The following is a 12613-nucleotide window of genomic DNA, read 5'->3' on the forward strand; positions in this document are numbered from 1 at the left end:
ATCCATCTGAAATAAAACTAGTTGAGTAGTACTATTGGGGCGTAGGTTCAAGAGATGATTATCTTCACGCTCATCTAGAAATGATAGTCTTAATGTACCGCGTGATTTTTACAGAACTTGTTTAGATCGTGTATTTTACATTATATGAGAAATTTCTTCATTTTTGTCTATTGTTGATACATCAATAGTGTTCCTGTGTTTTCCCGTTTCTGCCAGTGTTCTAACGGGGCAAGGGTACCACTGAGCCTCTAGCGGACGAGTTTTCTCCTTTCACAATGTAATTTGACAAACAAGATAAAAAAAAAGAAAGGAGGCTGTTCCTATTCAGCTTAAAAGGAAGAAAGAGTGGAACACTATTTTCCTCACAGCAATGAAGTTGTGCTCATTTCTTTATATTCGCTTTCGCTGTGCTTAGCGTAAGCATAGTGTCACGGATGACAATCGCAATTCTTTTCGCTCTTTCAAGTCACACAAGTTGGAGCGACGGACGAAGTCGGTGTCGCGAAAGAGGCGTCGTCTCAGGAGAAGGGCACGTCCAGGCATTTTTGCAGGTAGGAGGCGTCCTTGAATTCTTTGTCGATAAACTCGTTCAGCCGCTGCAACGCCTTCACACGCCTGAAGGCACCGAAGCCGATCTGCATAGTTGGACAGTCCGCGGCATCGGAGTCGTATTCGACGTCGTAGGCGGCGATGCCGAAGGGGACATCCGAGTAACCGGCCTTCGCCTCACATATCTGATAGTGGCAGAGACAAAATAACAGTAGATATCGTTGTGAGATAAAATATCGGTGTAAATTAGGACAGACAGATGGAAAGAAACACTCGTAGATAGAGAGATGCTGCGCTTTTGTATTAATTTGTGTGGTGACAAATGTCACCTAAGAATGTCAAATTTTTCTATCTAAATTACCTTTATTCCGTTACAGATCTACTTATCACCCTTCTGGACAGCCTCCCCGTGGTTATCTTTACCTGGAAGTGAACCAACAGCGCCTGCAGCGGATGCGGGATAAAAAACAGAAAAAAAGACAAACTTTCTGTTCGCGCAACATCTTGAAGACATATTGCAATAATACCATTTCAATGCTCTTCCGTGGCGCACTTGGCCAGTGATCCGCGCTGCGCTCCGCCCACGTTATCACCGGGTCAGACGGCAGTGAACGGTAAATGATAAAAAATCAGCAGTCCCTCCCCCTGTCGAGGAAATCGGGGTAAGCGAAGAGGTGTCGTGTGTTTCTTCGGTGTTGCTCGGAACGAATTGCACTGACGAGTACCACGCTGTGCTCAAACCACAACCGGTCATACCCACTGCAGCTGGTTCCGAAGTTCCGGTTGAGAAACTCGCGTTGAAACCTGGCCGTCGGCGCACCAGGGAAGTTGGCGCTAGCCAGTAGCGCACCCAGAATCTCTGCCAGGGGGGATTGACAGTTTGCCGATACCATCTAAACAGCGCTAATTTCAATTTCTTCGCGGGAAATTGTCAACAAATTCGCTTTTTGCGAGTGTTGTAGTGTAGTTGCAGTACTCAAATGCGTAAGGAAAGAAAAGGGGTTAAACAAAAGAGGGGGGTTAAGTCGGCCTCAGGGGGGGGGGGGGGGGGGGGGTTACAACCCCCGAATCCCCCCCCGTCGGTGCGCCACTGGCGCTAGCCTTACCGAGGCGTGCAGCACCGTTGTCGGGTTCCTGGAGTGGAGGGCAAGACGACGGTAACGTTTCGTCTGGGCTTCTGAAGCCCTCATGCTAGAATCGGCACGTCGACGGCGAGCCCTTTCCGGAGTGAGTTCGCAGCGCCGTTGCTCATGCGTTCCGCCGAGGAGCAGGCAACGTACCATGCGCCGCCTTCCCATCAGGTCGCCGAAACTAATCTGAGACAAGGGAAGCCCGGCGGAGCGCGTGCGCGAACCCACTTTCCTTCCCTTTCCCTCCCCCCGACAAGCCAAGCGACTCTGATTGGTCGCGCGCGTCACCCGCATATCTCTGGCTCATACCCGCAAATCCAATGCGCGTATGCGCCACACGTGAGTTTTTGCATGACTACAACGCCACCGAAACGTGTGAGCCAATACAAGCTTCGCTTGAAAAAGTAATCGAATCGAACGAAATGAATTATTACATATCAGCGGCCGTAATCACGCGGGAAACAAAATTTACATTTAGAAGCCCTAGCAGCACACTAAATATAGTAGATTAATAAACGCAGGCTAAATTATCGCTATGGGAACCTGTGGAAGCTTTCAAATTTACCGCGTTCATTAGTGATATCGGAAATTAATGGTTCCTTAGTTCGTTAGCACCGAAGATCGCCGTGCGCTGTATGGCGCGAGTTCGCACAAATTGATCTAAAATTCAAACTCTTCTACTGCATGATGAAACAGTGATTTTCTATTTCGAGGCGCCAACTGCAACAGAACAAGAAGTCACATTTTCGACTGAAAGGCGAAGAATTGATTGCGATAGAAAATTAACAGCTATACGAAGGATGGTAGTTTTATCGGCCGTATAAATTTTAAACATTCGCTTACGAATTAAAATAACAAGCATGGTGTCACGCGCACACAGGCAAACGTGAACACACCACACTCGATGACAGCGGACACTCGGTGTCAAAACGCTGCAGTGAGGAAGCGCGGCGGCAGCAGAGCAGCGAATTGACCTTCGTGCTGCCTCTAGCTTCAACGCGAACTAAGAGGCGAGAAGACAGCGCACACGAAGCTATCAGCCCTCGGCGCACCTAGACTCGGTACCGACCGCAGGTCGCTTTCAAGGAAGAGCCCGCGCGGTCGCGCTCAGCCGCGCTATTGACCCTTTTCGGGGGGCAGTTTGTTCTAGAGACACAAGACGGCGCTTAAGGAGGAGACCGCGCTCCTAATGGAGCGCGGTCGAGGGATCAAATACACAAATGTATTTGTGTATTTGAACTGTATTGCCAATGCCGTGGTATATTTGATGCTGCAAACAAATTATTGAACGCTACGCACTGTCAAGTAAATATGTATTTTTTTCATAAAAGAATATATTCGTATGTCCCAAAAATTGTGGCAGAAATAACTGATATCAATGCTACCGCCGTTTTTTTTTGTCTATTTATTAAGTAAAGAAACTATCACACGAACTGGAGGACTATATCAGTTCAAAACCAGCAACACAGTGCATGCAGCTGATATGAAACACGTGAAGGCCATGAAATTAACAAGTTGAGGACAAATATTTTGATGAATCTATGTCATTCACGAACCTTGTTTACATTTTTGTACATATGCAACGGCCAGGGAAAAACCTCAATGACGCTGTCATTCGTTGCAATGGATTGCGCAGGAGCAGCTGTTACCAGTCGCGTATTGTAATTGCACCGAAATTATAGTCGCAACAGTGAGTACATATAAAAAGCAGGAGTTCTGCAAAATATACATTAGAAATGCCAACAAAGAACGGAATATACAAATGCGAAGATACAACTTGATAAAGGGCAAAAAAGTGCCGCTGGTAAACAAAGTTCGCTGCTTGTATTGTGAGGGCGAGGCTGGGGTGGGAAAGCTAAAGGCGGGAAAACATAGGAGAATGCCGGTGCTGCCGTCTGTCTGGCGGCTGGCGAAGTGGACGTGGGAGTCTCGGAGATACCTGACATCCGGCCCCATTTTTATGATCAAAGTCCTTTTTGATTACAAGTGTGAACTAGGGCTAGGCAAAGGGGCGAAAAGGCTAGACATGGTCAACAGGCAATGTATGGAAATACTAGTCGTGAATAGGCGAGGCAGGAAAACAGACGCATGTGACAGGAAAATAGCAACAGACAAGGCAAGGCTATGTTCTACATGGATTAAAGCACAAACTAAAGAAATTGGAAGGGACACAAACACAGCACTTTCAAAAGTCCGCTGCGCTGTCTGACTGGGGGCTGATCGTTCAGCGGCAAAGCAGATGCAGTTTCTGAGCTACGTAACGCCGGGCGAGAAATCTTCAAAGGTGGACGCAAACACGAGGATGTCATCCAAGTAGACTCTGATGCCCGACGTGATAGGAGGTTGAAGGTCTTGCAGGACGAGCTGCATGGCACGTTTAATTAAATGTTGAAGGAGCATTTTTGAGATCAAAGGGCACACGTGTCCACATGTATGTCCCACTGTGTGTGATGAAGGCTGTCTTGACATAATGTACAGTAGGCAGCAGTAGTGCACCCAGGATCTCTGCCAGGGGGGGGGGGGGGGGGGGGGGTTGACAGTTCTTCTTCTTCTTCTTTTCTAGGGTTTTACGTGCCAAAACCAGTTCTGATTATGAGGCACGCCGTAGTGGAGGGCTCCGGATGAATTTCGACCACCTGGGGTTCTTTAACGTGCACTACAACGCAAGCACACGGGCGTCTTTGCATTTCGCCTCCATCGAAATGCGGCCGCCGCGGCCGGGATTCGATCCCGCGATCTCGTGCTCAGCAGCGCAACGCCTTAGCTGACTGAGCCACCGCGGCGGGTGGGGTTGACAGTTTGCCAATACCATCTAAACAGCACTAATTTCGATTTCTTCACGGGAAATTGTAAAAAAAAAATGCGCTTTTTGCGAATGTGCAGACGATTGCGCGTCTTACATCTTAATTGCAGTACTCAAATGCGTAAGGAAAGAAAAGCGGTTAAACAAAAGGGGGGGTTAAGTCGGCCTCAGGGGGGGGGGGTTCCAACCCCCGAATCCCCCCCCCCCCCCCGTCGGTGCGCCACTGGTAGGCAGATTCAGGTGCAGACATGCAAAATATAATGCTCCGGCGGCGTCTTGCATGATATCATCAGCATTCGGCAAACGGTGTACAACATTGACGGTGAGTTTGTTAAGTGGCACACAAGTCTTGTATTGCTGACCCCGTATCATCGGCAAGACATTATTGCTGATCGCAGCGGCTTCCACTAGAGCTGCCCACTGTTTAATCTTCAGGCAGACCGTGCCTTCGGGATGCACACTTGATCCACGAACAACGGCGAAGGGCTCGCATGTCCAGGGCATCAGTGTAAGATTCTTGATTGCAGACTTGGTCACTATAGTTATCTTGGACGCTGTGTCCCGGAAGGCGTCGTGGGAGCCCAAGAGCGCGGTGTCAGCTGTGAAGAATGAACACTCCAGATGGAAGCCATGGACGTCTTACAAAGGGCTTGTGTGCTGCGCAGGGGCTGCTGCATGAAGTGATGTTGAAGCTGTGGCTGGCTGCTGTGTGACAGTCTCTTGCTTTGTTGGGCACTTTGATGCTAGGTGGCCCTTTTCGTGACACTTGAAGTAAATAGCTTCGCTCAATGACTGTCCTGGGCGAAACGCAGGGACACCATAACGTTGTGACAGAGCTGAGTACCGAGCAATTCCTTCTGAGCAGGTGGTAGATCTGCTAGGCGACGGTTATGTGAAAGACTGGCAGGGCGAGACGGGGACACACCGCTGTGCTTGAAACTGCCGACTGTTGGAGGTGCCAATGAAGGCATTAACGACACAGAAGAGACTTGTCTGCAAGGCGTAGTCCGGTTATTTTGACTGCGGAGAGTCTGGTCAGGACGATCAGCCGGGTTGCTTGCGATCTGCATATGTTGCAATTTGCCCTGTCAAGGTGGGTGCATATATCAATGAAGCTGGATATTGACGATGGGCGTTGCGCTGCTATGCTTGTTGCGGTTCCCGCGCACTGAATGCCGTGCAGGAGATATTCCACCTTCTGAGGCTCCTCCGTCAGTGGCGCTGGACATTTCTCGATTACTCGAAGCTTTGCATAGGCATAGTCGCGAAGTGACTGAGAGCTGGACTGTACTTGGGACATAATTTGCTGCTGCCATTGCAGTAGAGTCAGATCGTCGGCGAATGCGTCCAGGAAAGCTTTACGCCACGTATCCCAAGTCGGGAACTGCGCGCCAAGAGTCAGGTGCCAGTTTTTCGCAGTGCCTCTCAACTTGCTTGCGGCGATGAGGCAGGCGGGTTGTTTCTAGCGACCACGAAGTTAGCTGTTGCGTTTGTTGAATCTCCTGAATTCACAAACGCGCACTTTGCTTGTGGCAGTTCTCGAACAATGGCAGGGTAGACGATACGTCGGGCATGGTTGTCACTTGCAGCTGTGGCATGGAAGGGCCCTGGTACTGCGGTGACATTGGCGAAAATGGCACGCCAAATGGTGGCTGGGGGTACCGTGGAGCCGTTACAAAGCTGGGTGTTACAAACGGCTGCGGTTCCTGTGGCGGCGAAAATACTTCATGCGCTGGAATGGCTGCGGCGTCGCAAACGAGCGGCGGCGTAGGGTAGGACCACGGTGACGGTAGGACGTACGAGGCGGGCGCATACACTTGCGAGGTTGCACCTGGAATTGCTTGACGAACCGTCGGAGTAAGGGGCGAGGCAGGGAACTACACTCTGGTCGAGGAAACCGGCGCGGAGGCCGGTCTCGGTGGTCGTTTCGGAATCGCTTCACGAGCTTCCTCCAGGCACGCTGTCAAACGTTGAATCAGGTCGTCTCTTGACCCGGTAGCGTCGATTCCGCGGCGAATGATCTCGATTTGCAGAAACTCGGTGCTGAAGCACGCGACGGTGGCAGCGTCGACTTCGGCCTAATTCAATCCCGGCATGGCGCTTACTTGGTGGGAACAACGAGGTAGACAATGGCAGCAACTAGGGCCTCGCGGGAGCGGCGGCACGGCGTGAGCGAACGGCGAGGCGAAATTCTTGGTCGACAGCGCCAAATGTGAGGGCGAAGCTGGGGCGAGATGCTCGAGGCTGGGCACGAAGGCAGTAACGTCGACGCAGGTGGACGTCTTTATTATTAATGTTGGTAAAGCATACCAAACAATACAAGGGCTAGCGCGCCAGCGCGACTCAAGAGAACAGTCCTACATGGCAGCCGGGCAGACACTCACTCAGCTCTCCTCTCCAAGCTAAAGGCGGGCAAACAAGGGAGAATGCCAGACAGGTGCTGCCATCTCTCGGTTGGCTGGCGAAGTGGACGTGTCTCGGAGGTACCTCACAGTATATACAAAACCTCCCAACAAGATATTTAAATATACTTATAAGCCTATACGCTAGCGCAAGACAGGGGTAATTGGAGATCGCAGGGAGAGGTCTTCGTCCTGCAGTGGACATAAAATATAGGCTGATGATGATGATGAGCCTCCAATAAATCTGCGTGTCTAAGCAAACGTCACTGTATATAATGCGTCAAACCAGACAAATAAACATGTTGCGCAGTCACAGATAGTAAACTGATCGCAGAAATTGTGATATGTACTTGGGCCATGCGGTGGTCGCGACAGCACCATGTGGGTAGAATAATATAGGCAGATGCAGAAATCAGTACGAAAATGTGTATTTTAACTGCCTGCACAGCGGCAACAATTATTCTGCACCCAAAAAAGAAGTAAAAGCAGGTAGCCAAAAAAGGAAAGAAAAGGACAAACGAAAGCTACAGATGATGTGGCAAGTTGAACTACCCAATGTCCGACTGTGTTGGGAAACGCTGCGTGGGCCCGGATTTCAATGAGCAACTTTGGTCAAAATTCGTTATTGATGTTCTCGTAATTTTCTTATTCACATAATAATTTTGATCATGATGCTAACTCTTACAATAAATGGCGAACATTTCTGCGGTTTTAAAAGCTAATGAACAGTCATACGTTTTCGTAATTACGAGTTTATGGACCTGAAGACAGAGCTTTTTATTTGAATTGATTTTTGCTGCTTCGCTGTCTAAAGGACAAACTTCACTCGGCGGGGCAGTTATGCAAGCGGTCAATGACTTCGGACACGTTGATGCCGACGTCTCTGTGGGCGTATAGAAGCGCCAGCCTAACCATGCGTTCTAGATTGTAGAGCGCGAGTAGTTTTTTAGTAATCTCGTGTTAAAAAATGTTATTTCTGCGCTGGCAGTCAGTGGTCATTGTAAGGGTGACTAGAATCTCCAAAAGTTTGTACACATTTACATAGAACCTGCAGTCGCAATGAGATAGGCCTCCATTCCGGTGCTAAAACCTAAAAACGCTCCTTCGACGCCATTGGCATCCTTGTTAGGTACCTTGCCCAAACAGGCTGTTCGATTGCCGCCATATCCGTCGTTTCGTAAGCAAGTATGGAGAAGCAGCCTTGTATCGTTTACTTTGGCCTCTAGGCTTTCTTTGATAATCTCACCACAGATTTCTATAATTTAGTTTTGTACATCTGGGCTTAATTACGAGGCATTACCGGGGCAACTTTCCAAATGGTTCTTCAGATATGATGTATCTCCACAATCAGCTCGCATGCGAAGAAGCGCTCTCAAATACCAGTATATTCAGCGGAGGTTTTGGTTAATCCATAGGACCACTGTCCCTATCTATGGCCATGGAGAGCCAGACCTTGTTGCCAGCAAAAAAGAACTGCCTCGATAATAGGCCATTAACTTCCTTCTGTTTTCTCTTATTTTATTTTGCTTGCACTGGTCCAGCTGATCAATCACATTGGGTGTGCTTCCTGAAAATATTTAGGGAAAATTTTCGGCTGCCAGCTGACAGTCATGGTGATAGTATTTTCGTGTGTCTGGAAGATTGCGAACCGAAGATTGCGAACCCATAAAGTTCCAGAATTCAAAATCTAAAGCACGCCTTTGGAAATGTCAGTGCACCTTTCGCGTCAAATGTTTATGAGAACTTTATAACTATAAGGTTTCGGAATTGAAATCCATGCGCCCCGTAGATTCCGCGGCCGCTGCGAGATGCCGCAACGCATCCACTCGCTATCGAAAAGCCCTTGAAACTTTGTGCTCGTATGGGGTCCTTGCGTTAAGTGGCTCCACGTGCAAGGGCGTTGCCAGGAAGTCCAGCCCGAGTTCGCAATGTGCGTGAGTGAAAAAAATGTATTTTCGAGAGTGAAAAAAGACATTGTAGACAAAATTCAGAATGATTCTCGGCGCCGGTGGATGTTTTGGTCGGCGGTGCATGCCAGCACGAACAAAATTCGGGGAGGGGCTGAAGCCCTATCAGCCTCTCCCCCCCCCCTGGCTACGACCCTGGTTTCAAGCGCTATGCGCAGCAAGAACAGATTGATCGGATTTCAGCACACCCTCCAGCGATTTGGCAGAGAATACTTACATAGTGACCGCCCCGAGGAACGTTACTGAGTCATAAACGCAACAAGCAACTGCTTCATAATATTAGCGAAATAAAGAAGAGCAAAACACACTAATATTGATTCAATTCATGATCGGAAAGTTTGGATAGCTTAGTATGCATATTTAGCCATGATGTTTTCGCACTTGGAATTTAACGGAACACCGCGGCTACGAGGACGACCCACGGCGGAAATGCTTTTCTGGAAGCGTCCATATATAACTGATATCGCAATAAAAATAAGTGAGAAAAAAGGCTATCGCTTTCCTTCTTTCAGCATACGAAGAAGAGTGGGCATTTTTCAAGCCATGCTTGAGCCGATCCCGGAGGCAATGTTTTCTAAGGTTGCGACTACTTGAACGCATCGTGATACCAATGGACGATGCGTATGCTTGCATGGGATGCACATCTTGATTTTGACTAATCACCCTGCGAAGCTTCCCGCAGGGAATTTTTTTGCGCATTCATTGATATACTATTTTCGCATCCTGCATGGTTCCCTCTGGAACCATGAAGAGGGAATCCTCCTTCGATCTCGCGACCTTTCTTTTGTGACATGATGGAAGCCGACGGGGATTCGTTTTCCATCAGCAGACTAGCCGGAATGACACGAAATCACCTTTTTTCTCAAGAATATTTCGGAGTCGAACACCATCAACTGTCCCCCGATAGGGTCGTAGCTGTACTCGCGACCACACGTCGTCGCGAGAACGGTACGTCGATCCGTGGGCAGAGGGGCAGCGCTGCGTCAGAGGATAGCGATTGGGGAAGTTCAGGCTTCGATGCAACCGTAGGGGAGCAGGCATGTCTTTTGGCAGCTAATTTTTTATTCTCTCCAAGAATAAAAATGCGGCAGAACCCATGTCACGATCACTGCCGAGGGTAATGCGTCAGCATTGAATCGATAAGTGACACAACGTATTGCCATCGTCGAAACGAAAGTACACGTACTAGGGTGTACTGCAGCGAAACTGCGCTCGCGCTTCTCTAACACTCGGCGCCCCAGCGCCCGCGGCGAAGCCAGCGCGTGGCCTCCGAAACGCATGGTGTGCCGGTGCGTGTGAACGATGAGAAACGCGCCATGCGGCAACTGGGCTCCCCTCGCGCGCTTCTTTCTGGGCACGCCACTGCGACGAAGACCGCGCGTGGCGTCCGTGGCGAGAAGCACGGCGCGCCCGTGCTATTGACCCTTTTCGCGGCGATCCCGTGGGCGCTGCCATGTTGATCACGTGGTGACGCGTCCATTGCAGCCTCAACTGCCTCCGTTGCCTCCTTGTTTACAATGGAAATGTATGACGCCGGCGCGGCTTAGGAAACCTCTGTTTTCGGAGATATCGTAGACGGTGACTAAGTGGACGACACGAAGGTTTGATCACAGCTTCAGAAACATGCAAAAGCGCTTTCGGAGCTGATTAAGCTATGTCCAAACGGCGCAAGCAGTGTATATGGTGCTTCTTCTAAAAGCGGGCTAAATATTCATTCCAAGCTTTGCGATTATGAATTCAGTCAGGATAGTGTGTTTTGCTCTTTGTTCTTTATTCGGCAAATATTTTGAAGCAGTGGCTGTCAGTTTCTGACTCAGTGAAGTCCTCGGTGCGGCCACTATCTGATTATTTTCTGCCTATCGCTGGCGGGTGTGCTCAGTTCCGATAGATTTGTTCTTGCTGCGCACACGGCTTGAAACGTAGGTTTTGTACATTGTAATACCGTGTAGCAATATATATACAGCTAGTAACTCGCTTACTCTTGTGGACCGTCACGAAACATTCAGCTTCGACCATTCGTGCGCCATCGGTGTAGTCCGTCATTGTGCGTATACAGTGCGCATACATTCAAGCGTGCGCACATTCACCTATTCTTGATACGTCGACGATAGAGTGGGCGTAAGTTTTCCTGCCATTTGGGCCAGATGTGTATATATAACGTGCGCAAAACTTACAATGACAGGAAGCAGCGCTAATTCCTTTGTGATTGTTTAACGAGTGGAACTCATTCTTGCTGACGTTCTGGGAATGAAGCCCTTTCTTGAAGGTTAGCGATACAAGGCTGGCGGATGAGCAAATTTCTGTATCCTCGAGGAAGCCGTACATCACGAAGTGCCGGTAACACGTTCGGACAGTTGCAGCAGCGGTCCGCGAACTTGGCCACACAGATTCATTCTATTCCTTAACATGCCAGTCACTATTTTTGCAGCCAACTGCTGCACACGTCTTCAAGCCACATGATTCAAACTAGCATGATTGGAGCACAGTGTGTTAGCGAAAACTCAGTTGCATTTCCGACAGCTGATCGACAGAAGCAAGGTAGAAAGCGGTAATGGTTTCGCAGTAGCGCACCAGGATGTCTGCCAGGGGGGGGGGGGGGGGTTGACAGTTTGCCAATACCATCTAAACAGCACTAATTTCGATTTCTTCACGGGAAATTGTAAAAAATGCGCTTTTGCGAGTGTGCAGACGATTGCGCGTCTGACATCTTAGTTGCAGTACTCAAATGCGTAAGGAAAGAAAAGGGGTTAAACAAAAGGTGGGTTAAGTCGGCCTCAGGGGGTACAACCCCCGAATCCCCCCCCCCCCCCGTCGGTGCGCCACTGTGGTTTCGTATTCGTGCGCGGTCGCGTGAACTACGGTCGCTGAGGAGAGATATGGCGCGCCGCCGTGAGCGCCATCTCGTTTCTCTAAAAGAAACTGCTCCGCGAAAAGGGTCAATAGACGAGAAAACGATCGCCTGAAGCCGCAGCTGCGCCTCCTGACAGCGCCCCCAATGTGGAAATTTCAAGCAGCGCCGTCGCCCGCGGTGCAGTCTCTGCTTTGTTTGCATTGTTTCGCCCGCGCTTTCCTTCGCTGCTCGTTGCTCACGGCGCTTCGTTCTCGACGGCGGCAGATTGCCTGCTTGCTGAACAGCGATGCAAAGACTGCAGTGCGATTCCAAGACGGTTGCCGACGCCAACAGTTTTTTTCGTGGCGGCAACCTCAAAAAAGGGGAGCGTCTGCTTCCACACGTGGGTGGTGTTGAAAAATTGTGGGTGGTGATGTGACAGTGAAAGCCAAAGTGCGTGTCGGAGGGGTCCAACAAGATTGTATACGACGACATCGAGGGACACACCGAGTCAGTCATTTAGTCACTTTATTTCTCTATGGTGCAGTCACAAGCGGTCATGTGCAGAGACGGTGACGATTGCGGTTGGTTTCGTTCGTCGCTGGGCGCGCACACACGGCTGCTCTCATTTTGGCTCCCAGGGAGTGGCATCAGCACTGTCGGAACAGAAGAACACATGCATTTGGCACCAATAAGCCAACAAAACAAATTAACGAGTAAGTACTACATATGTGCATAATGCCTTATATCATGCTGTATAAATATTTAATGTATATTATGCCGTATTTAATGCAGATGTTAGAGTCATGGAAACTCATTGCATTATGAGCAAGTAGGTATCTTTTCAGTGGTCACGAGAAATCAGTAGTACAAAACTGCTCCGCGAAATGAACCCAGGTCACGGTAACCAGCGATTACCTTGGGACCAGCAG

At 49.4% G+C, this 12613-nt stretch overlaps 1 protein-coding gene across 1 annotated transcript in view; it reads right to left on the reverse strand.

The window, feature by feature from the left end:
- Positions 1 to 518: 518 nt before the first annotated feature.
- Positions 519 to 12613, reverse strand: part of LOC125945749 (uncharacterized) — a 22443-nt gene continuing 10348 nt past the window's right edge. Inside the window, exon 5 of the mRNA XM_049668023.1 lies at positions 519 to 734. Coding sequence (XP_049523980.1) covers positions 519 to 734 — 216 coding nt within the window. The remainder of the gene's footprint in view (positions 735 to 12613) is intronic.

The sequence above is a fragment of the Dermacentor silvarum genome, chromosome 5, assembly GCF_013339745.2.
Source record: "Dermacentor silvarum isolate Dsil-2018 chromosome 5, BIME_Dsil_1.4, whole genome shotgun sequence".
NCBI lineage: Eukaryota > Metazoa > Arthropoda > Arachnida > Ixodida > Ixodidae > Dermacentor > Dermacentor silvarum.